At 38.0% G+C, this 25,749-nt stretch overlaps 1 protein-coding gene across 2 annotated transcripts in view; it reads right to left on the minus strand.

Moving 5' to 3' along the window:
- Nucleotides 1–25,749, minus strand: part of COL4A1 (collagen type IV alpha 1 chain) — a 131,198-nt gene that overhangs the window by 38,858 nt on the left and 66,591 nt on the right. For both annotated transcript variants that reach the window (XM_071807305.1, XM_065829657.2), the window contains exons 3-23: nt 17,284–17,373; nt 17,149–17,193; nt 15,539–15,583; nt 15,370–15,432; nt 15,215–15,268; nt 15,043–15,069; nt 13,639–13,722; nt 13,463–13,525; nt 12,418–12,453; nt 11,785–11,826; nt 10,128–10,217; nt 9,485–9,520; nt 9,278–9,337; nt 7,087–7,131; nt 6,811–6,864; nt 6,298–6,339; nt 5,480–5,564; nt 4,781–4,816; nt 3,038–3,202; nt 1,317–1,412; nt 216–299 (exon numbers count right to left, since the gene is read on the minus strand). In XM_071807305.1, the coding sequence (XP_071663406.1) occupies nt 216–299; nt 1,317–1,412; nt 3,038–3,202; nt 4,781–4,816; nt 5,480–5,564; nt 6,298–6,339; nt 6,811–6,864; nt 7,087–7,131; nt 9,278–9,337; nt 9,485–9,520; nt 10,128–10,217; nt 11,785–11,826; nt 12,418–12,453; nt 13,463–13,525; nt 13,639–13,722; nt 15,043–15,069; nt 15,215–15,268; nt 15,370–15,432; nt 15,539–15,583; nt 17,149–17,193; nt 17,284–17,373 (1,342 nt within the window). The remainder of the gene's footprint in view (nt 1–215; nt 300–1,316; nt 1,413–3,037; nt 3,203–4,780; nt 4,817–5,479; nt 5,565–6,297; nt 6,340–6,810; nt 6,865–7,086; nt 7,132–9,277; nt 9,338–9,484; nt 9,521–10,127; nt 10,218–11,784; nt 11,827–12,417; nt 12,454–13,462; nt 13,526–13,638; nt 13,723–15,042; nt 15,070–15,214; nt 15,269–15,369; nt 15,433–15,538; nt 15,584–17,148; nt 17,194–17,283; nt 17,374–25,749) is intronic.

Here is a 25,749-nt window from a genome sequence, read left to right on the forward strand (position 1 = left end):
GACCCTCCAACATGGCCAATTTCTGCTTCCTTGGTAATTCCCGTCAATTACATCAGAAGTTTGGAAACAGCCTGAAAATAGGAACATTTCATCCTCCTTTCATTAGTCACACAAACAATTTGATTAGTCAGACAAAAAGTAATTAATTTTATCATATATGTTGCATTTTTATTTTAGCCTTCGTAGTTAATTTTCAGGTAATTAATGAGATTTACCTGCTGGACCTGGTGGCCCTTGTGGACCTGGAAGTCCAGGAGGTCCTACTTTATCACATAAGGCACAAGATTCACCTTTGTCACCTGGGGGGAAAAAAAAAAAAAAGAAAAAAAAAGAAAAAATAAATAAGACAACTGCAAGCAGGTGGATTCAGGGAGAAATGTCAATTTAATACACTTCATGTTGAAAGAATAAAAATAAATGTGCTACTTTTAATTACAGGCTTCAACGAGAATTTATGGAATGAAAATCAACTTAAGTCTTATCCTAACAGAACACTTAAAAGGGACCAGGTTGAAGAGAATCAAATAGTAAAGAAACACACACTGAGTATAAAAGGAATAAAAAGAATAAAGCAGAAAAAGGAGAACCTCTGCAGTCACTGCAATTTTGCAGTTTTAGAAAAGCAGTGAGCAGAATGAGATTAGGAAGGATCAACCATCGTGTAAATGAGTGCAGCTCATTTTTCATACATCCATTTAGTCAATGCTGCTAAAACACATGGTTGACAATCCTATTTATAGGTGCTACAATTTTAGCTTCAATTATACTCATGGCAATGATTCATAAAACATTTCCATTCCCAACTCATCTGCCCCTCTCTAATTCTTCATCTCAGAATTCACATCTTAAAATTGCCTCAAACAGCTGAATTACACTTAATGGGGCTACACTCAACCCTTCCTTCTTCCCTTCCCTTCCCTTCCCTTCCCTTCCCTTCCCTTCCCTTCCCTTCCCTTCCCTTCCCTTCCCTTCCCTTCCCTTCCCTTCCCTTCCCTTCCCTTCCCTTCCCTTCCCTTCCCTTCCCTTCCCTTCCTCCTTCCCAGCCCCTCTTTCAACCCTGTGCCACCCATTATCATTTTCCAGCAACATGTAGGCTAAGTGAAACATAAGTGAAGTTTGTGTCACACAATTCAATACACCATTTCCTTCTTTTACTCACCAAAGGTTCAAGAAACATCTTCGATGTCCATGAACTATTTGTTTAACTAACTTCAATTGCACTTTCTCTGGATCCAGCCTAACTTGCTCAGCCTCTTTATATACCCAGGCTCCAGGGTACAGAGCATTAGAAAGCAATAACTTCAAAATAGTATTACCTTTCTCTCCCATCTCTCCTGGAAATCCATCTCTTCCTGGAAGTCCAGGAGTACCTGGTGCACCAGGTTCTCCCTGCTGGCATTGATCGATTCCGTCTGCAACAGAAATGCAATAAAAAATATTGTTTGACAAGTGCAAGTTTCCATTATAGGGCTGCATTTATGAATGTCCCAGCTGAATTTATCTATGAAGAGTGATAAGTCAGGATAGCATTTTACTTTTCCATTTGATTTCCTTTGAAAAATTTATCTGGGATTCTGGATTCTGATTCCATATATACTGCTTGAGAAACCTCAAGAATTACAGCGAGAAGATGAGCTCTGCCATAATAAGGTTACAAATAACTTTCACATAAAATCTATTTTTATTGTAAGATTTGGCTAAGAAAAGTGCTGTGGGTGAAAAACTGCTGGTTTGGCTCTGAAGAGAATGTAGAATACTGACGTTCTAAAGAAATTCATTAAGTAGAGTTCTTTGTACCCTGACTTTTGTTTCCAATGTTTTATGAAACTTTCTAGGCTAAGAGCAACTTGTTAACATCTATTTAACTTCACACTGATCAAGCTTCCTGAAAACAAGAAGCTTCATACATTAGGAACTGAAATAGGTAGAGAATGAGAGCACTTAGCAGGCTTGATAAGAGAATACAAATTGTGCTTGTTCTGTTTGATGACAGGGCATAGGTTCTGACCCAATACAATAAGATATCATTTTGGCCAATGCCAGTGCAAGGTAAGATTTAGCTATTTAATTCCATACTCTAGGTGCTGGATTGTGTACTACTTCATTGGCAACCACAGCAACAACTAGGCATCTTCAATTTTTTTTGAACAAAGTATTTTTAGTTTAGAAATTTCATAGAGAATAATGTTCCTTTCAATAGTTTGAGACTACCTGAACTACCGTAATAGGGATATTATTCTTTTTGTTGAAATTACAACTTAACTCACAGTATCAGTATCACCCATAGCAAAAGTTTTCCTTCAATAAGAATTAAAACATCAGTTGTAAAGAGCTATGAAGCATGGACCACTTCCATATGTACTTTTTCATTTCTTCATTGTAGAGCAAAATCAAAATATTTTTCTCTTTAAAAAAGCTTTAACAGAAACTATTTATACATAGCTGTACAATGCTGTCGCCGTTACTACTAATATTATTAGGTACTTGTCACATCATTACTAGCTTTCCTTTTACCTCTATAAAGCATGTGTTGACCCCATTCTCCTCTAAGATAATTTCATGTTACAATAAAAACTTCTAGCAGACTACTATCTCAGTCTGCAGATCTTGCACCTGTTCAATCTGTTACATAGATCAGTACTGCAGACTCATAAATTGTGATATTGAACAGCTATCTTTTATGCTAAGAACAATATTAGTATCTAGATTTTTTTTATTAAAAAACTACAAATATCTCTAGGCTGACACATTAAGACACAGAGGAATTTGATACATATTAAGGTCAATTATTTGGTTATATTGTAATAGTCCACAATGAACTTTTGAAGAAATTTTTAAAACATTCATTTAGCAAGGAATCCTTGTCCCAGGAAGGAAATAAGCAGCTTGCTGCGCCATGGAACAGCTTTTTTTGGTCCATTAACAAATCGGATGCATTCTGAGTACAGCTTTTATAACCTCATCTCTTTTTCTTTATGTGCATGCAATGAGCATTACTGAGTCTTCATTGTGAAAAGCAGAAAAGTGCTTCACCTACCTGTTTTGCCTGGAGGACCTGGTGGGCCAGGCAACCCCGGGGGACCTGGGAAACCATCTCTTCCAGGGGGTCCGGGTAAAGCGAATCCCGGAGAACCCTTTTCACCTTTTTCACCCCTCTCTCCAGGAACACCAGGTGATCCTACCCTGTCTGGAAGTGGTCGACCTTTGGACAGAGTAAAACGTACATGAAAAAAGGGACAGGTGAAAAGACAGTCACATTATCAACACAATAGCTTCCATTAGGTTTCAGAGAGAAATGAAGAAATGTCAGTGCAAAATAAAAGAGGGACTGTATTTTTACTTTGGTGATCTATACAAAAATCAAGATTATATACTCACTACACCTCAGAGTAATTAATTTCTCTTAGGTCTCTAGACAAACACACTCATTCTGTACTAAGTGTCTTTCTGAGATTTAGTTGAATCAACTTTTGCTGGGTCGTAAATAGTAGTGACACAGGAGGTAATTTGGCAATCACACTTTGAAAGTGTTACACACTTCCTTACCTCATAATACACTGAATCTTAAACACACTTAGAAAGTGACAGCTAAGAATTTCAGTAAATAAGTATTCAACAATGCTAGCAGATTTCAGGAATGCTAAAACCAAAACTGCAGGAATAATAAGCAAACAACAGAAAAAAACCAGAAGCAATTAAACAGCTAGAAAATAACCAAAAAACAACTTAGGATCTCCTTTTAGCTATTTGTACAGTCACACAGGTCTTCATATTTTGATGAGATATTTCAGTTCACAACTAATCGCTAGACTTTATCACTAAACCATTTTGAGCCTTCTGTAACACTGAAGGAAGATATGAAAGTCACACAAATCTCAATTTCTGTAGGGTAATAACAGACTACGGGCTACCATTCTTCTCGTCTTGTCACACAGAATTCTTTAGGGACTATTATACAGCCTGCGGTATATAGTATCTCCTCCCTTAACTGTGAAAAATTTCCTGGAAACTATCTGACCCTGGCTCACATTAATTTCATGTTTAGCTCACTGTCAAGATAGAAAATGTGAATAAAGGAGGTAATAGTAGCATCACTGCAGGATGTGATAGAGCCAGGTTCCCACTGATTATTTGCTTAATTTTTAAAAAGTGAATATCATGGTTTAGTTCAAACACATGAACACATACATATATACGTAATAGTGTTGTCATGGATGTGAAGATGTTAAAACTACAAAAGAGGCAACATTTGCAGGCAAAAGAAATAACTTTTATTAGATGACATGACTCAGAAAGAAGCAGGAAGCCTTCAAGAACTACTTCAGTGTAGTAAATGTTATTATTTCTCCCTATAAAATTTGTTTTATTATATTTATGCAAACACATATAGAGCTGAAGTGAGAGCAAAACGAATTATCTGCATATGTGTTAGGTACATATGGACATACCCACACACATATTCACATTTTACAACTCTTGTTGCCCAGTGGAGCCATACTCTCTACCTCCTCTATCTCTGAGGACCTCTGTGCACTACTTCTTCAACTTAAAGTTATCAGGGCTCTACACCAAGAGCAAGGCTGGATCACATCAAAGATACGAAAAAAGCAACCTACAAGGAGGGTCTAGGGGATCATCAGACCCCCGAAGAGGCCACTGCCTGGGTGTGCCGTAAGTCGGGCAGTAACTGTCAGCAGCTATGGAGAACATCCCTCAGGAATCTTCACCCAAGAAGAACACAGGAAACATGTGAACAAAATCAGTGGCCATAAATTCATACCTGGAGGTCCTGGGATTCCTTGTATTCCAGGGAAACCTTTCAGAAAGAGAGGTTTTCGGTTAGGTAATTAAGTCAGCAATGTCAACATCAGTGAACTTCTAGCATATTCTATTCTATATCTAAGTGCACATTACAAACTAGCATGCTGTGAATCAAAGGTTAAATTAGATAATCTATAGGTATCTGCAAACAATACATTTAGGGAAAAGGCCCTGCTCTATGCCATCATCTCCACTGATCTTTCTTCAGTGGGGTAAGGTCTGTAAAGGACAAAATGGGAAAGGGAATGCTTGATTTTCCCTGTTTACCGAAGAAAGTTGTAAATTATGCAAGACAATTTTCAGATTAAAATGTAGCTACTGACATTTTTAAAGGAGTCTCAAGATTTTCTGAATTGTTATTCTCTTTATGCTTATGTTGATTTGCATCTTTCTTAAATAATCTCAAATAATCTTAAATAATCTCGCTGGAGATCCCAGTTTATTCTTTTCCAATCTATAACTGGAAGGAAGTCTTATTTATGAGAAGAAGCATCCAACAAACTACAATAAAATGTAATAACCTGGAAGCAATTAAATAAATAACTGGAATATTTCACTGTCATAGAGTTCCTGAGTTCATGGATAGTTCAATTTAAATTTCCTTTAATAAGGAAACTAAAAGCATAACTCAGTGAAAAAGACAAGACAAAATACATACCTTTTTCACCTTTTTGACCTTTTAGTCCAGGCAAACCTGAAGCTCCAGGCTCTCCTTTTTCACCTACTGGTCCAGGATCTATAAACTGAATCACGGGACAAAGACTAGGACGCTAGACACATATGACTGTGCCTTCGTTTGTATCTCCCCCATCTTGACCTGATAGTACAGAGGCCATTTTGGTTTGTGATTACAATTTTGAGCACTTTTGGTTATATTTGGAATTTCAGAGATATGTAACAACTGCTGCGGGAGTTGTAGCTGCTGAGGAATTACCAGAGAAAATAAATATTTCCTATTCTGCTAAAATTCCTTCATATCAGTAGTAGGGTTAAGTGGAAAGCTTTATAGGATCTTTCTAAAAAAGAATGATGCCAAGAAACCTCAGCATGGTCTAAGCACTGACCCATTACGCTGATATTACCTTTAATGTTAACATATTCTGTTCTGGCAATTTCTGACTAATCCCATTTTTTATTTGAGTTGTTAAAAAAATATTGATTGCAAAGCTGTCAGACTTACTCTTTTGAACTCTCTCTTTGATACTTGTATTGATTAACAATGCTTATTATTTTCATAGTCCAAAACATTTGAAATTCAATATTCTTTGAGAGCTCCTTTACAAAATTTCAAACATACTTAAAAGAACTATATCCAACTTTTGTTTCCATTAAGAAAGAATGAGGATGTGACTGATTAGAATTAGATCAGAACATGCACAGTTCCTTCTTCTTCCTGCATTGTTTGAGCACTTTGACTTTCACAAAACCTATATTTTTACCTAAGTTTTAAATAAAGCAAAGATGTATTTAACTTACTCTTCCTGGAGGTCCTGGAAAACCTCGTTCACCTTTGTCACCCTAATTAAAACAAAATTTACGTTTTAAATCCAGAACATATTTTAATCCCCACAAAACAGTATTTCTTTAACAAATGAACACTTTGATACAGATTCATAAAACTTCCAAATAATAAGTAGCTGGACCATTATAATAAGGAGTGAGTAGTTAGTTTGCAGGCTTGTACTGCTTTACACTATGTGAAGAGAAACTGGTTTTTTTTAGGAAAGTACATTTGTACATATGTTGGCTGGGCAAAGAGCTTGTGAAAATAAAGCCTGTGTTTATCAATTCATGTAAGAGATCTAAATCAGGGATACCTAAGCTACCTTAATTTCCTAGTTTCTCAGTGATGACTTCACATCTTAGTTAACATTCACTTAACACTGCTTTATGTGCATTCATTGCTTTAATGCCCATCTATGAACACGTCCACACAAGCTCGTAACTTCTCATTCCGTGTGACGGGAAGCAAAGGCTGCAACCACTCACCTTCGCACCAGGCTCCCCAGGTCGTCCTGGAATCCCAAACCCACCAGGCAAACCCTGTGTGTAGAAGACAGCAAAATCATAAAAAACAAATACAGTTGCACCTTAGCTCTGGCAGCTGCAGTGTTTTCAATTTTCAAACCAGTGCCTAATTCACCAAAAGCAGCAACTTTATGTAAATAATTCAGAAGGTTAGAAAACTTCAGCCATTTATAATACACAGACACTTCTTTGTTTTGAATGTAAGAAACAGTACTGGAAATTCAGCAAAATACATACGGCTTCTCCTTTTGGTCCTGGGTCACCATCTTTTCCAGGCTTTCCCTGTAAAACACCAAGTTCCACTCTGCTTAAACAGGCAGCCACATGCATGCAATTTCTAAATATGGTGGGTTAAACACTAGAAAAAAACAATCACCGTTGTAATGTATTAACCAAAGTGCGCAAACAAGGGAACAAACACAGTTAACAATGGAACAAAGCAGGCGAACTGTGGTTGCCTAGTGCTTAGGTTACTCAACAATTTACAAGCTCCAGAATAAAATAAAATCCTGCAAATCTCTTCCCAGATCCAGGAATAACATACGGATTTCCCAGTCAAGAAGGCTTCAAGAAAAAAAATATATCAACAGCACAGGAAACTGGAACCAGACCAAGAAATTATTCTCTTTATAGCAATCCTTTTCTGTATATTCTTCAGTCCTACAAAACCTTTACTCATAGACATTCGGTGGTTCCGTTTCAGTAGAAGGCTTGGAGAGTGGTCCTGTATCAGATCACATGGTAAAAACCAATTGAAAGCTATAATTTCAAATCATAAGGTGGATGATAACCTAGAATCCAAGAGTCTCTCCTCCAGAGTAAAATGGTTCACTATTAGACCACTGTGTTAACCTGCCAAGAGGAGTAGATTCCCTTGAGGTAATCAACAGGTATGTGATAATTGATTTAGATGGAGTAACCTAGTTTTCAGCATTCCCTTCTTCCTCCTACGGCCTACAAAGGGACTGGCACCAAGGCTTGTAGCCTAACGTACTGGAGGCCAGCTTTTATTCAGTGTCACAATCCTTAGATTGTATGCATATCATAATCAATATAAATACATCCCATAAACTCAAGGAAATGTATATGTTTAATACGCAAAGTAACAATGCATACAATTCAGTCTAAAAATAATCCCATCAGTTTTAGGTAAAAAAAAAATTCTAAAACAACGCAATTGAAGGATAAAAATGATACAATCAACGTGAACAGGCTACCATCACTGAAGTGTGCAGCTATGGTATCTTACAAAGAAGGGTTATGAGTAATTTTTAATGATTAATTAAAAATATGAACTATAAAGTCAGGAGAGTCTTCAGATGTACACTGTGATTGGAATTAATCATTTGTTTTCATTCCATGAAACCAGAATATCAGATCTTAATATCTGTTCCTCTTTCAAGCCTTATAATAATTTCAGAAGTAGCTATAATTTCCTTGAACAACAACAATTATATATAAAATATCTTAGCAACTTTATTCAGGGAACTCTTCAGAAACTGAAAGCTACACTTTTGAACAATTCAAAGATGCTCTGTTTTCCTCAAAAAGCTCTAGGTCAACATTTCCCCATCCTTCCAGCTTTCAAGTACTCATTTACTGTAAGTGTAAAAATACATACATGATAGCAAGGATAAACCCATCACATATATTTACTGAAAGGATGACAGAATATTTGACCTTGAAGTATATTAGAGATGAAGATTTTATCTTGTTCAAATTGAAGTAGAATTCAATGCCTGTAGATGTGCTGGGTCTTCTTCTCAGAGTTCATGAAGACTCACAATTAGAGAAGCAACGCTTCAGACACATTTTCATGCAGAAAATATGTGGTTTTGCCACCAGCTCAGCCATGAAAGGTATAGCCTGACTTGTATAAAAGTTGTATGGATCAGACTAGGCACATGTAACAGATCTTGTGGCCTCAAGCATCTACAGACAGGCTAGAAACCAGCAAGCAAACATATCTCAGTCTTCTAATTTTTTTCCTCCAGTCTTCTTCTTTGTAACAAAAGCTACCTTTAGGCTAAGCAGGCTTATTTTGTAGATTGCACATAGGAGTATTTGAAATAAATTTGACTCATTCAGTTCAGCTGAACTCACCCCTACAGAGTGATTTGTTTTGCTTTGCTTTTCCTTCTGTTCTGGAACGACTTAATCTGGCTTCAGTTGTGATCAATGCGAGTCTTGCTTTTGCCTTCAGCACTGAAAGCTACTCTTAGGTGTCTTTAGCTATCTGAAAGTATGTTACATACTAACAGTACTGTATGTTATTACTACCTTGACTTGTACACCTGTACTACAGCAAAACTTGCTTGTTTGAAATATACCAAATTTGCTATTTCACTAATGATTGCTAAGTTTAATTAGCTTATGGAAAAAATGAAATTACTGTAATTATGGTATTGATAAAGTTGAGCATACTTACACGTGGACCAGGCTTCCCAGGTTCACCCTTTTCTCCTTTGAAACCAGAACCTGGAAATCCCTAGAAAATAAGTATACACCAGATTAATAATACTGCCAAATTCTAAAGTAAATTCACATTTATCAAATAGCTATAAATATATTCAGGGCCATTATTATATTATTCACAATTTTCATAGTAATTAAAAAAAATCTATACAATACTCACTGGGGTTCCCCGTTCACCCTTTTCACCTGGATCACCCTAAAGAAATTATTAAAAAAAATGTAGGTTAGTAAGCAAAATCTTAACCATTATTCATTTAGGTTGTAAATCATTTAATTCTTCACATCAGAAGCACATTTAAACCTGTTCTCCATTTCAAGAACTATGTCTAAGAGTATGATGTGCAAGAAATTAGACAAACACAAAATGTGAATCCATTAAGCTAGTTTATTATATTAGGATATATTGCTTAGACTGCTCCATTCAGTAATTGAAAAAATTCATTAGCCCTCAGATTCCATGAATGTGATTCTGTACATGAAAAGTCCAGTATAAGATATTTAATTCAAATTTTTAGAATATTTGGTGTTTATAGGGCTATGCTTATCAATCCTACTTCCTCAGAAAGTCCTCTGCTGTATGCATTACTTATTTATGTAATTACTTATGCATTTATGATATACTTTTCCAGAGAAACTTCTGGAGAGATAATCAAAATTCATTCATGAAACAAAACTGAAATTTTTCTTTAAAACTGGTTGTACGTGAGTTAATATTTTCTTTTTCCTGTTTTACTTTTGTTTGCTAATTCCTATTGATCAAATTTCAATGAAGGTACAACAAGATTAATCATTTAAGGTCTTACCTTTTCTCCCTTTATGATTTCACTCCCTTTTTCTTTCATATGGGGTGATGGGCCTGGTGGGCCTGGTGGACCCCTTACTCCTTGTTCTCCCTGTCAACACCAAATCCAGGATAGCTCATTTAAAACAATACTGATGCCGAGAACAAACATAACTAAGGCAAATAACATTAACGAGAACTACCATTCACTTTTAAAAATATAGCTAAAAGTTGGGGTTTTTTTTAATTCTTACTTCAGCAAAATCAGTCAGAGAAAGGAGACACAACTGTATAATCAGTAGCAGACAGAGACTGCCCTGAAGAAAAATCTCTGAATCTCCTGTTAGGGTAAAGATCGATTAACACTGAATATCAGGAATATATCCAATTAATTATTGTTATAGTACAAAAGTTCTTTAGTGCCTTCTTTAGGAAGAAGGAGATAAGGAGGAAACAGGTCATGTGCAGAAAGTCAGTGCCTAAAGGAAAATGTTAGTCAAAGTTTATAGTGTTCCATCAGCTTTAAAACGGTCTGTAAAGGCCAACTTTGAGATAATAACTGTGGATCACACATTTTAATATGTTTGTGTCCACAGCATAGTCAGAAACTCATCTCCTTATATAACGCAAAAGCACTATCTTTTACAGTAAAACGCCTCCAAAAATGCTTGATACATTTCTGTTAAGCAGTAACATCATTTATTTTTTGCTAGACAAACCTGAGGAGTTCAGGAAATCTCCACATACTCCTATGGTCACCACTTTTCAAGAAATTTTATGATAACAAGTTAATCTCAACTACGTGTAATGTCGCAAAAAATTCTATCCATTAGGAATAGTGTGGCTTAGAAAAGATAAATAAGGTGGTGGATTAAAACAATACCAAACCAAAAACAGAACACCAAACCTAATTTACTTATACTCCAAAAGGCCTTTGCCAATGCCATGAGAAGCTTCTGGAGAAGGGCTCAGCAGTATTATCAATCTACTGAACAACCTATGATTACATGCATTTCTTGGACCCTGTAAATGCCACGTAAGGCACTATCGGCGGGAGAGGTAGCACATTAAACCAATGTGCTTAATGGGAGGTAATCCCATTTGATGCTGCTTGAGACAATAAATAGGAACCTGGAGCAGACCTTTTGGCTTAGCTTTATTCAAAAGTAAACCAGTCTGTGTGCTCTGAAAACTGCTCCCAGTTGAGCTAAAACACAGTAGAAGCAGACAATTGAAAGATCTGCTTCAAAAGCATACACTACCGATCCAAACTAAGGAAAACGGGCCCTCAAGAGTCCTGCCACAGTTAATTCTGATAATTCTGGACAGCAAATTAAATCTCATCCCTCAGAGCTAAACCAATTTCAAATAAATCTCATGGGGAGTACTAATACACAAATTGTTTCTGCAAACTAAAGAAGTTGATACTAGTCACAGCTGAAAAATAGGATAATAACCTAAATAAATGTCGAGTATAACATCATCAATAACAAGATCTGTAATAGTTCATGACTTTTGTTCCTTTAGGCAAAAAGTTACAGATCTACTCAAGTCTTCCAAAAGTTATGTCTTTGTGCTGATTTTCTGCATAGATTCATTCCTACAGTTTATTTATTTAAAACAAAGTACCAAGAATATTTCTGACAATTGTTTTCTAGAAGTTTTCAAAAGAGACTTACCTTTTCACCTTTGGGACCCTGAAAGCCCAAGCCCATATAGCCCTGAAAATATAAATTACACCTACTTAGCCAACCTTCATCAGCAGTGTATACATGCATACGTACATACGAAGGTATTTTGTACACAGCAAAAGTTGAGAGGAGATACAAAAGACAGAATATGTCTTTTAAATGCATGTGTGAAACAAATAAGTAATGACAGCCTAACCTCCCTGCTGTTTTTTTAAGCCCTGCATCACAGCAATTTGTGAAAAAATTGAATGAAATTTAGCAGATAATTTTATTGTCAGTATGCTCTTTTTCAACATTTGACTGAAAATTTTGAAATTCTTAGATGAGTTCAAATAATCACAGAATGGTGTTATTACTCCTGACTTAATTAAGTGAGATAACAGATCTTAACAAATTTGGGAAAAACAAAACAAAACAAAACAAAAAACAAAACAAAACAAAAAAACCCCACAACTTAAAAATGCATTAGAAATCTCTCTTTATGATGCCCATTAAGACATAAAACCAGATGCCGAAGTGTAAAAAACCCATTCCTTTAGGACCATTAATTTCCAGATTTTGGGGAATTTGATATGCCAAATAAACAAATAGACTTGATCTTTATCATAAAAAGAGTCTTACCTTCTCGCCTGGGAGTCCTGGTGGCCCTGGGGGACCCTACAAGACAGTACATTTTACCATATATATGTATGTAGTAGGCTAGGTGGAATAATGCCTTATCCTATAAGATAGCAATAATGATAATCTTCCTATTAACCCAAGATGTAACGTCTTTTTCTGTTAATGTGCATAATTCACAACAAAATAACAAAACCAAACAGAATCTGTCCAAGATATCTCATCAGACCTGGTTTTACAATTAAACAACTAGACAAGAAAAGTCTATGGTACTGCACTGTGAAACAACTTTCTTGTTGACTTTATTTTTTTTAAAGTTTTGCATGCTAAATATTAGTCCTCACTTTTCCTTCATTAAGGTTGTTCTTTTTCACAGCAGCAAGTGCAAATGCTGACTAAACTGTACTACCATTTTCCTTTATAACACTTTCCGTTTTCTTCAGGAGGGTAAGAAATCTCTCACAGCTCAATTATAGCCAAAAATAGCCAGAAACACTGGGTGGACTTTTACCAGAAGGAAGTAACTGATCCCTGCTAGTGTCACCTGCATCCAGCACAGGAAGAGAAGATACTGGGTATCTGTTAGACCTGTCAAAATCTCAAATAGCTGAAATGCCTTAAGCATTTGGCCATCACCATAATAACAGATTGTTGATGTTTGCTTTCCAGTAAGTACTGCTTACTGTGGCTGCCCATGAGAATAACCTCAGCAAACATTTTGATTTAGATCTGTGTGATAGGTTTGTAGTTTACTTTCTATAAAGTGAGGGAAGAGGGAATAAGAGGAATAATTATTAGAAGCCCTCCCACACAAAAATACCCTCTAAACTTGCAAGACGAGAGGATGACTGTAGTAGCAGCTGCTATTGAAAACCCACATTACCTAGTCATTCCTGACATGGTAGAAGTCAGGAGGCTAAACATGAAACCTGGAACCACAGGTTATCCTTCCCAAATCCCAACAAACACCAGCTATGCAAACCTTTTATAACTTTCTTATAATAAAGCTCTGTAAGTAAAGTGCAAATAACCATGAGAGGAAACTTACTGGTTCTCCTGGAGGCCCTTGTGGCCCCATTGCTCCCTGAAATCCTGGAGTTCCAGGTGGGCCCTATAAAAAAATTAAAATGGCGTAATTAAGCAGGGATATTTATTTGGCAATTTCATTATACTGATACAATTTTATTTGAAAGTCACTGTTATTCAAATATCATTTAGACTTACAGGTAGTCCAGGTTGGCCAGGAAAGCCTTTATCACCTTTTAGCAAACTAGGAGGTAAAAGACCGATTACTTCACCCGGATCTCCCTATAATAAGAAAAGAAAAAGAATAATAGCTGAACACCCATTCAGATACATTCAAAACCAGATGAAAGTTCAAGCTATGTGAAGTTCAGAATCATTTGGAAAGTTAACTTTTAAAAGTCACCTTACTTCTTTTAATTCAGCTGAAACATAGCAAGAGATATTAAAAGCTAGGACCCTGATTTCCAAATGTCCTTTAAAGCCACCTGAAGAGATTCCAGTATCAAATCTTCCATCATACTCTGATTTTCTAGCCTGTAAAGGGTAATTAGAAAGATTTTCCTACCAAATCTATCACTATTACAGTGTCATCATTCAATTGAAGCATCCAACCTGGCTGCTGAGAGAAGTGGTAACCTCACAATCTCTTTTCCAGGCTGAGATCTTCAGTCTTGTATCTAATTTTGATATAACAGCCATTTATGGCTTTGTTTTTCTTCAAAAAATGAACCCACTTTGTCTTACTTTAAAAAACTCTTCTGATAATTATCCACTTCTTTATGTATTTTTTTGATAGCAAAAGATCCCAAGTTTCCTGTGTTTTTGTACAAAGTTGCAAAATTGCAAGTGATTTTATTTCTGGAGTTGTGTACCTATGCATACATGCCTAGAGAAGAAACATTCAAGTACTTCAACGTTTATAGACCAAGTCAGTTGTTCCCACATGAGAAAAAGAGAAAAGGGTATTTTACAGCTTCAAGTAGTCATTTCATTACAAATATGAGTTTACATTTAGACATATTTAGCTTACAGTTCCAAATTATATCTGTTCATTTTAAAAAGCAAAAGTTCTCTCTTGATATTCAGTATTTCATTCTGCAGCTCACAAAACACACTCAGATACCTAGTTAGTTAGTTTAAATTTTTCTTTATGAGAACTGTTCAGTACGTGTTTGATGCTTCTCATATTGTGGGCATATGACCTTCTTCCACAAACATTATCTATTTGACACTTGATAAACGAAATGTCAACACGAGAATAAATATTTGAACCATAAAATCTATCCAAATCTTTATGCACAATTGGGTGGCCACCATACTACTTTTACATAATTAATGATATGTTCTATTTTTTTCTGTTGTAATCCATGTAATACTTACACTTTTAAGACCTTCATGGAACAACACATACATTCCATTGCTGTTAACTGGATGTTACCCTACTGTCTTTATTTAGTGGGACTGAAGAACAGAGTACAAAGTGAAACATGGGGTACAATCTTTCAGTCCTTAAGTAAGGACTGCTGGTCTTAGAGGGTGTAGAGCTCACCCTAATTCTTATTGTTAGAAGCAGGATATGAAAAGACTTAGAGTAAAATGTACCTTCATTCCAGGAGGTCCTGGGGGTCCCTGTGGAAAAAGACATATTCGATGTTATTTTTCCTCAGTATTGTATATTTTACATTCTACACTCTGTATCATTTCATATAGGTATATTTGCATTTCAAGAATTGGGGTTGAAACAAGTGAAGCAAGCATGAAAGAATCTACTTACTATGCTCCCAGTCAGTCCTGGTAAACCCGGGGGACCTACTGGACCTCTTTCACCCTGAGGGGAACAGAGAAATTGATCTTGTTTAGGGAAGGTATGCTTGAGGGATGCTTTTCTTTCAACACAGAGATGCTGTTATGAACATATGTAAATGTCACCTTTGTGCCATTACATCCTGGAATGCCAGGTGGACCAGGAGGGCCATCTTGTCCAGGAATTCCCTACATGAAAAGAAATAAATTAGCAATATTAGCAATAATCCAGGTCAGTTGACACAATCAAAACTTTGATGTTCTTTGTTAAAAAAAACATATACTTCATACGTACAGGAAGGCCTGGGTTTCCTGGAAAGCCTGATGCTCCTGGGGGGCCCTGCAATCAACAAAAACAAACTGAAATGACAAACCCACAAAAGACGAAGTGCAGCCTGAGTTGCATCTCCAGTGGTGAGAGTAAAAAAAAAAGCAACAGTTTCTTCTAAACTTTCTTGACAAAATAACTCTAATCTTCAAAACCTCTCAAACATGGCACTTTAGTAATTGATAATTTAAAGCAACTTTTTCTATTTCTTCAACTTTTTAAGCAGCAACAGGGATTTCCTTTAACAGCAACTGGACCAGAGTCTTACGTGCAGGCAAAAAGGAATAGAGAGGTGCTATCTTCTCATAACCATCATTCCCAAAATGAGGATTATTGTAGGCACCCCTTTTCAGCAGAAGAGGATGTTAACACACTATGAAGATGCTTCTCTATCTTCTATAACCCACACCAGTGTACCAATTCATCCTTATTATTAAAAAAAAAAAAAAAAAAAAGACTGGGTTGGGATAACTCTTTCTCCTTGAAGAGCTTTTCAGAGTAATGAATCATGAGTTTGACTTTAAACATCACTTTCATCCTACCAGCTTATTTATTCACGCAGTATTTCCTAATACATGTATTATGAAGCAGAAAAGATGTATGGCAATCCTGTGCTCAGACAGTACATTTGCATCTTCCAAAACTTTATAATTGCTAAAATATAGTCTACTTGCACCACAGCACACAAATACATTTGCCAAGAGATGTCAATTTACATTAACACTCAAGATACGCCAGGGTATCATGAACATCATCAACTGAAATAATGATTTCTTGATTTAGCAGAATACTCCCTCATTAATAGCTCAGAAACTGCAGTTGATTCAGTAGATTATATGTGCTGCAGCAACTGAGATGGTATTTGGAAAATCTGTGGACAAGAGGGCATAGCTGAAAACGTATGCACCACTACTGGTCAAATTATTTGAATCTTTCACCATTACACTGCGAAATGTTAAAATGCTCGGAATGAACTTGGCACATCACAAAACCCCAGAAGACACAGCCTTGGCTAATATAATGTGCTAAAATAGGTATTGTGTAAGTGCCACATTAAACAGAAATGACAACAGGAAGGTTACAGGCGTATTCAGAGCCTCTTCTAGCAAAGTCAAGAGATCTTTGTCCCTGGCTTTAATTTGGGTCTGCACCTTCTGCACATTTTTAACATGTATGTGCTCATGGGTGCGTCAGCTTTTCTGCTGCGTGATTCAAGAAGGTTAGATGGCAAAGATAAAGGAGAATTTTGCATGAGGTAATAAGGGTGGTGCATATTCAAGTTGGAAAAAAGCTGTTTGGTATGTCAGAAAGATATCAAAGCCATATGAAAACCAGTGCTGTTGATGCAGTGGTAAGTACTAGGTGAAAATGCAAATGAACAAAGGCACCGACTGCCCAATGCAGAAAGAACTTCAAAGGTAAAAGCTAGAATTCTGAAATTATTGTGCAGCACAAGGGGATGTTATTGATTAATTCAAATAAGAGATTGACCCCATCTTGCACTTGAAAGTAGCTACAGAGTTAAAGACACATAAACTGACAGACATCAGAATTACAAAATGCAAGTTAGAACTCACTCTTGTTCCCTTTGTTCCTGGTAGTCCTGGTTCTCCAGTATCACCCTGCAGAGGAAAAGAGATGGCTTTGTTTTGGCTGGGGACAACAATTTAGTGAAATCTGAGTGTCTTAAATATTCAAGTTTAAGTTCTTACCTTAAGCCCTGGTGCCCCAGGGGGACCTTCAGGTCCTTGCATTCCAGGAAACCCAATCACACCCTGTAGTCCCGGCAAGCCTCTTTCTCCCTGTGGAATAAGAAAACTCATTAGCAACTAAACATCTGAAGCTGCTTCTTCAAGCAACCCACATATCTCCTGTTTCTGTGCTTAAGAAACCTGTTAGGTGGTAAGAAGCTACATGTGACAGCAAACACTTCACGTTGGTATTTGAGAGAAGGATTATTATAAACAAATATTTCTGGTTCAATAATAACCTGGCAGAGGCTGAGTGTGGCATCATAGAAAAGAACCCTTTGAATGTCAATGAAACCTTTTTTTCTTTCTCCTGCACTGTTCGTAGCATGTTTATACCTCTGGTATCAGGAAGGCCACTTTCCCTCTAATAAGACTTATCGGCATTGCCATAGACATACCACTAATTCCTGGTAGAAAATCTAACACCATAAATCAGCAATTAAATTCCTGAAAACTGCAAATATCACTGTTCAGTCACTACTGTAAGAATGGCCAATACCACCCCTTCTCTTATTTATCATTCACAACAGCAGATTTTGGAGAATAAGCTTGTCACATAGACTTGAATTTCAGAGTGGTTCAGGGACAGCATGCTTCAAGATACAGGATCTTCCCAAGAAGCTAAACTCACAGATTGTATGTGTCATCCTTTAGGTTCTTCTTTAATGTTGTATGAGACATCTGTTTTCTGTGCTGTCCCTCCCGCTACAACCCCAAATGCATTTAAATCAGATACATCTAGAGGCAGAAAATTCATCCACACCCTAGATCAATATTGCAGTGATTACACATCCACTACACTTGGACTCCCAGTGGAACCAAGAACACTGAATAAAGGCTGCAAAATCTACACACAGCAGAGAGGGGAAAAATTCTGCACATCAAAGTCTGAAAACAGCAAATCAAGCAAATGAAAAGCCAAACATTCCATGTAGGAAGTAACCAGAGTTGTCTATTCAAGCTGTGGTGTGAAACAGGGAGAAACACTTCATACTGCCCCAAAAATGTGGGAATATTGGATGAATAAAGCATTAGTGAGCAACTGCAAAAAGGAAAAGGTATACAAGTTTGGACAGTGGTTCAAAAACATGGCGCCTGTTTTAGAAACTCAAAACACAGACCAATTTTCAAAGGATATCAACAAGAAAATAAAATCAACAAGGTTCAAAACACACAAAAGGAAGCTACACAAAGATTTAAGTATTTTCATCAAAACAGTGAGAGATGAGATTGCTATTTGTAATTAACAAAGAAGTTAGTATTTGGATTTTAGGAAGGTGAATAGCAAGAAACCTTTCTCCTCTTTGCTCACGACAAAGATTCCCAGTAATATGCCAGTAACTTGCAGGGGTCAGCTGATGACTGAACACACAAGAGAAGAACATCTGGGTCTTGTAGAGTTCACTCTTCAAGTAAGTACAACAGGCATCTTGCAAAGAAAAGATTATGATATGAAGGCAGTGGAAACCGAGTGATGCCCCACAGACATGTTGCCCATTACAGTTTTGGAATATAGGAGCAACTGGAAGATTTGTGGAGTTACTGGGTTGATGTGGGTTTCTAACTCCTCGGCCAGGATTTTCTTAAGAAGATGAAGAGACAAGAGAGGTGATTGACAGGTAAGAAAAGCAGAAGGAAGGAGGGGAGAAAACTATAAATGAGATAATAAGAGCATGAGAAAATCAAATCAAAATAATACTCGTTATTAAAATTTCCTACCAGGAAAAATTCTCCTGCTGCTCCTCCTCTCTTTCTTCCCACAAAAATATTTCAATAAAAAGGTACTTTCTGAGGCAAACAGTCAGTTTTTCCTTGAAGTGCCCAAATGGTATGATCTCCCCTAGTTCTCCCCAGTATTTTTCGTCACAATTTGAGAATAAAGTTTGCTAGTAATCTGAGGTAGTGTGTAAGGCTGCAAAACAAAGTAAACAGCAGAACAGCTGAAGAAATATATTTCTAGGTCAGCTGTATGAGGTACAAAGCCCAAGTTCTAAAGTAACTAAAATTGTTTAGAAAAACATTTTAAGGAAGAATGTATCAGGATCCAAGACTCTGAATAAATGTTGAAGTAATTAAAAATCTGAAGGCTCTCTGAAATGTTAAACAGATTACTGAGGTTCTAAAACCCACACTTTGGCTGGTTAATTGGCATTGCAGGAACAAGTGTATTTCTGCAAAATCAGAAGTTGTGCCACTTCAGACCAGGATTTCACACTAAACCCTGGGCATTTGCACTCTTGTCCTTTTGGGAGATGGACTGAGGAGGAAGACGCTCAAGTACATAAAAGAGGGTTTTTCATTGCTGAAGGAAAGCATAACATGTGCAAATGAGAAGAAAACAAGATTATTTTGACATCCAGGGAGAAATATGAGCCATATCTAACACAACTAATACCTTCTGCACTCAAGAGTTCTGTCCGTCTGAGGATTTCAACACACTTTGAACCACTGCACCCTGCAACAGAGGAAAACAGCCTTTCCTCCATTCTTAAGGAAAGATAAAACTGAGGTTTACAGATCAGATTGTCACATAGTCTAGGGCTCCCTTACGACTCTTCTGGCACTGTAAAAGGGCCTTAACGTGTCTGTAAATCGCTCTCTAAGGTAATGACCACTTCAGCTTGCCAAGGAGGTTCAAGGCTTGAAACAAATAAAAACTTGGGCTTCCAAGGCAACTGCAGTCAATTCTCTCAATGTTGTCTTCAACCTCCCAGGCTGCCCTGTCTGAGGGGTAAAACAAAGCTGCAGGAGCAGAGCTGAGACCATAACAAGTCGTTTCAAGCTAAGATATATCCAGGTTTCCCTAGAAACATTTTATTTTACCAGTTTGAACTGTTAGGCTAACAAGAAAAATAACTGGTTATTTGTCCAGGACTTCTAGACATCCACTCAAGCTACTGGATGTCCCAAGGCCTGGACAGCATAACTCCTGAGTATGTGGAAGGCTCGTATCATCCCAAATACTGCAGGCTCATGGTTTCTCATACTGGAACTGAACTCATCTTTTTGCCTGTGTTTTGCCAGAGGGAAGTAAGGAAACATAAAGATGAGTGTGTGTGAGAGTTGCCAGATCCCTCTCTGCATGCAACCTGCCACTTTGGCTACATATTTTAACAGGGGAGCATGGACTTACTGTTTACACCTCTTCCCCTGCTCTGCCTTCCCATTTGATTTTACTGGAAAGTAAGCTTGGGGTAAGTAGACCAATTATTTGGTAAGCAGCCCAAACCTGTGCAGTGTCAGGCTACACCGTTAATGGGACCTCGTTCTTTCATGACATCCACAGAGACTCAAGAGAAGTTAGGGTGCCTTATCCCAAGATCCAGTAACAGATCCAGGGATGTCTCCTGGGTTCCAGACCCTTTATTTAGTTCAGGTATCAGACTGCCTTTTTGTATTAATATAACAGTTTTAGAAATATTGTGTGTCAAGATTTGTAAGGAAAGAAGCAGCACAAATGAACAAAGGTGTTACTGCAATTCTCCTGCTCCAATTAGTACCAACCTTCATAATGAAGTATTTTTGGCACCATTGAAACTACGCTAAATCACAGTGAAATTCTATCAGTCTCAAAGCATCTACACTGAACAAGAGAGTACAGAAACTCTACCACCTAAAAGCTGTAAAGTCATGTGAGCTCCACTTAATCATGTCTCTGGATAGAAAAACCCTCAGAGATCACCAGGGTAGCAACATTTGTACTGCTGCTTTCCTACCGAAAGTGGCTTATTTGGAACCCCAAGCTCAGATGAAGCTATCACTTATTATGCTGTGTAGTACAGACATAAGCATGTCCGGAAGATGCTTTGCATTGCACGGAAATACTTGAGCAGCATCCTTTCCTTGCTTGCCTGCCCAGTTCCTTTCTTCGCTCAATGTTCTAGCCAAACAGCCCAACAGATAGTGTTTGCACTACATTTGTGCTGCAACTGATTAAGCATCCACACTACATAAATTGGCAAGCATCAGATCACCGCTGCTACCCCACTTATTTTTTGCTCAGCACTGAGATCTCTAGCTGCGATGTATGAAGAGCACAAGACTCTGACTGCAAGGGCTATGTATTGTTCAAGTTCCAATGTTCACAGCTGCAAAATCTTGGCAAGTAATATTAAAGAGCTTCTGCTTCTTACAAATCAATTCATGAGACTCAAAAATTAAAACAGATGTAACTAAGTCATCTGTACCTCTGCTGATTCAATGCAAGCTGTCAGAAAGCACAAAGGAGAATTCATTACTCAGTTCACAAAAATGAATATTCTATCACTCAGCTGCTGAAAATGCAGAGGTACTACGTAAAAAGACACAAGTGCTCAGTGGCTGTTGCACTCATTTAACAAGCAAGATGCCTGTGTTAGCCCAGCTTTTGTGAAATGCATCCAAATGTCTTTCCATTAGATAGTTCAAATAAAAAGCAAGTGAATTCGACTTCTAAACAGAGGTGAACCTGTTAAGAGCGTAACCGCATGGGTTGATATTCTTTCTGGCACTTACCCTTCCAAATTAGCCATGAAATGCTGTTTGACACATGAAACAACTGCAAATAGCTAAACAAGAGAGTCACATGAAGTAGTTTCAGAAGATTCATCTGTAATAAATGAAGTGCTGAGGGAGAGGAAATAATCACCACCCCATTATAAATTATTTCCGCTATCTTTTTGTCGAGGGACTGCTGGACTGGGAGATTTTAGACTTGAGAGACTGGTAACATTAACATAAATCAACTGTTTCCAGAAGTGTGGGCTCACAGGGTGTCTGGGCCTGTACGAATACAATGTTCTCAGGCTCTCCAGAGACTCAGGCACGTGGTGAGTAACAATGTGCAGATCTTCCCAAAGCCATTTGAAAGATGCTTCATTTGCCTCTGCCAGCGATCATGCTGCAGCTGAGACAGCAGGACAGACACGTGCCTGCCCTTCAGCTGAAAAGGCGTAAAACTCAGTTTTAGGGAGATATGTCAAAAGGCAGTTGAGCTGTACTGCCCAGCAAAGGTGGCTCTTCTCCTCCCCCTCCTATTAAAGGGATGGTGTCACCTCACCCTTCTTTACACCAACTGATATGGTTCCCTCAGCCTCCACCATACAAGTCCAGCTCCCTAAATTTACTCACTTTTCTTTAGGGAATGAGCTTGCTCTGCCCTAAGTGAGATGAGTAGCTCATCAGGTGGCCAGGTGGCTGCCAAAACTGATGCGAGGAGGACATAGCAACGCAGCACACAGGGCGGAAAGGCAGCGGGAGCAGCTTCTCACACCAGCACAATGGGATTTGCTGGAGTTCATCCACCCAAGCTCCTCAGCTGTGCCTTTGCTGCAAGAGGAACTGAGCTGGGAACCAACAAATGCTTGACTTTGCCAGAAAAGCCATCTTCAGATCACAGAATCATAGAATGTCCTGAGTTGGAAGGGACCCATAAGGATCATCAAGTCCGACTTGTGTCCTTGCATAGGACGTGTTGCTGCTGATTCCAATGTCATTATAAGCTTAAACTTTCTCTCTCACAAACACACACGCTCTCCTCTTCCCAAAAGCTAATGTTCATTGAACTGAAACATCACCAAGGACAAGTGTGGCAAAGAAATCCAGCTGCTTCAAGATGAAAATCGAGGAAGCAGTTTCCCAAAAGAGGGCCTGATAATTCAACGTTCTTTTATATTTTTCTCTGATCCTCAGCCTGATTTTAGAAACAGTCCCAAACATCGCTTTTGAAAGAGATTAGTTTGAGGCCTAGGTGCAATTGTTAACAAGAAAACCCGTTATCCAAAACATTCATCACAGCTTGATGCTCCAGTGTGATCTAATAAAATCTACAGCAATGCACAACAGACTTGCAATGCCCTAGATGGTTTCTACCCAGTGTGTCCCGAGCCACATGAGAGGCGAATGCAGAGTCTGTATTTGTTCCTTCAGTTGATGTAACTGTGAGCGCTCAAGTGATCCGGCTTTGAGGTGTTACACCAGTAATTAGGCTGCACAGTGGGAAACACTATTGTGCGATCTGAGTAGCACTCTCAAGTCAGTGTTTCTCTCCACACTCTTTTAAACATGTGTTACAGAATTGTAATTGGCTCAGTGTTACATTAATGAAGAAATGGAGGTAGGGAACATCGAATCCTTTATCAGAAGAGTATTTTTAACCACCAGATGGAGCACTGGACTTGAATATCTTTCAGGATTAGAATAAACATGTACAATAAATATCATCTGTTTGTCCTCAGCTGCACTTACCATTTTCAGTGTGAAGTGGATATCGGTCAAACAGAATTACTGCTATACACTCACAGGGCAGGCGTCCTCAAATGCACTAAGGATGTTTAACATTACAGAATTCCCCTTGCACATTCTCCAGCATTTGCGCTATAGCTATACAATTCTGGAGCCACAAGAGTAAAGAGTAATTAATTACACAAACAAAACCGTGGAGACAAGCAAAGAATCTGTAGGAGCTCTGTAAAGATCTTGGCTCACCCAGAAGTTTTGGGGCTGAGCCCCTGGCAGCATGCAGAATAGAAGAGGGGTTTGGGGGGAGGAAAAGGGAACAGTCAGCAAAATCTGGATTCTTGCACTGCCAAGAGGCATCTGAGAAAGCTTACTCATGTGGAAACATGAGTCCAGCATTTTTGGCATGACTAAGAGAAAGAGCACCCACGATACTTCTCTATCACCTGCATAGCTCTGCAGTCAGGCTGGCTGTGGGCTGGATGAGTCCCCTGCACAACTTCCAGCATTGCCACAGCTGCTCTGTGTTATACGGAGATACATAGATCGACAAAGAGCTACCACAACAGCTGCTGGGGAACAGCACTCTCTAGTCATGCCCTCTCTGCCCTCTCCTTCTCCTTTTGTTGCCTCCCCAGTGACTTTCACCTGTGGGACTCCTTCGGTTCCACAGTTAAACCAGCTCTCAGGCTGCTCTGTGAGGTGGGAACGCTGAGAAGCAGCCACTTAGGCTGCAAAAGCCAGTTCATATAGAACCATAGAATCATTTTGGTTGGAAAAGACCTTTAAAGATCATCGAGCCCAACTGTTAACCTAGAGGTGGAAACCACACTCTGATCACCAGATGATGAAATCTCACTCAGCTCTGGTATTTCACTCCCTGAAAGGATTCTTCCTACAATGAAAGCATCCATTCCTCAGCCTCAAGAATTTACAACACTGGGGGAACCTCTGCAGTTTGATACAAAATGAACGCAAACCTCCAATAGTGAATCTGTCAGGATAAACATTTAATTAGAGAGCTGTTCAGGTTTGTGGCTCAGGGACTGAGTCTGTGGCTCTGCCTCCTAAATATGAAAGAATGCTTAGACTGAAGCATATTTCAGTGTCGCCTCATGGCTGCACAGAGCATTCCTCAGGAAGCTGCTAAGTGCTTCTCAGGAGTATAAAAATAGAAATAACAATCTTTGATTATCCTTTTCTCTACATATCGATATGTATGTGCTTACTTGGTGTGCAAGTGAGTGGGTGGATATACAGTGTGTCTGAATTTGATTTAGAAGCTGAATAAGAAGTAAAATAAGCTGACCAAAATAAAATTAACATTCAAAAGTCAGTCATGGCTACAGACTTAGCCACCATTTAATTAGTGTCAAGCAACTGGTTGCCTATCACCATCGTGCAATCTCACTTAAACCAACTATAAGTAATGGCACACCTCAAGTAATTTACCAGACCTTCTTTATGCTATTCCTCTTCTTCCTCACATTGCAGCTAGTCCTCATTTTACAACTGCTATACTCAGTTTTTTCAACAGATTTCACTTTTTTGGACTTCTTGAGCCATATACACACTTAACTTAAGCTCTCACTGTTTCCTTACATTTGTGAGTCTTTGTCCAATGTGCTTTTTGTATGATATTTTACTCCAGTGCATATAAATGGTACAGATCCATAAGTAGGTAGAATGCTAAGGAGAAATGTATTTGTACTGACAACAAACTATTATTTAGAAGATTTGCTTGGTTTTGACTCCGTTAGAAAAAAAAAAAAAAAAGAGGAATAAAAACCCTCACCAAAGTTTAGTGGGGTACATACACCTTTCAGTCATTCACAAAAAAATAACATACAAGACCCCTAGTTTGAATGTTATCTAAGCCAGGAGTAGTCTACCTCAAAGCATGATTGAGAGTATGGTATATGAAGGATACAAATATGAAAACAAATCTAACAGAGAGCAGAAGCCAATGGATGGCAAATGAACTTTATTTTCCATCTGTGGAAGTGTGCCTGCACAAAGCTTGGCACCAACGTATGTTGTCTTTATGTTTAAACTTTTCATGATTTCTGAAAAAAAAATAACACCACCACCACCACACACAAACCAAGAGAACTCATGATGTTGGAAGAAGTCACACAAACCTTTTACCAAAGTTGTGCATAGCCTATTTCCAAACATTTTTTTTTTTTCCCACATGAGATGTGTGTCAAG

Source organism: Patagioenas fasciata, chromosome 1 (assembly GCF_037038585.1).
Source record: "Patagioenas fasciata isolate bPatFas1 chromosome 1, bPatFas1.hap1, whole genome shotgun sequence".
In the NCBI taxonomy this organism is placed as follows: domain Eukaryota; kingdom Metazoa; phylum Chordata; class Aves; order Columbiformes; family Columbidae; genus Patagioenas; species Patagioenas fasciata.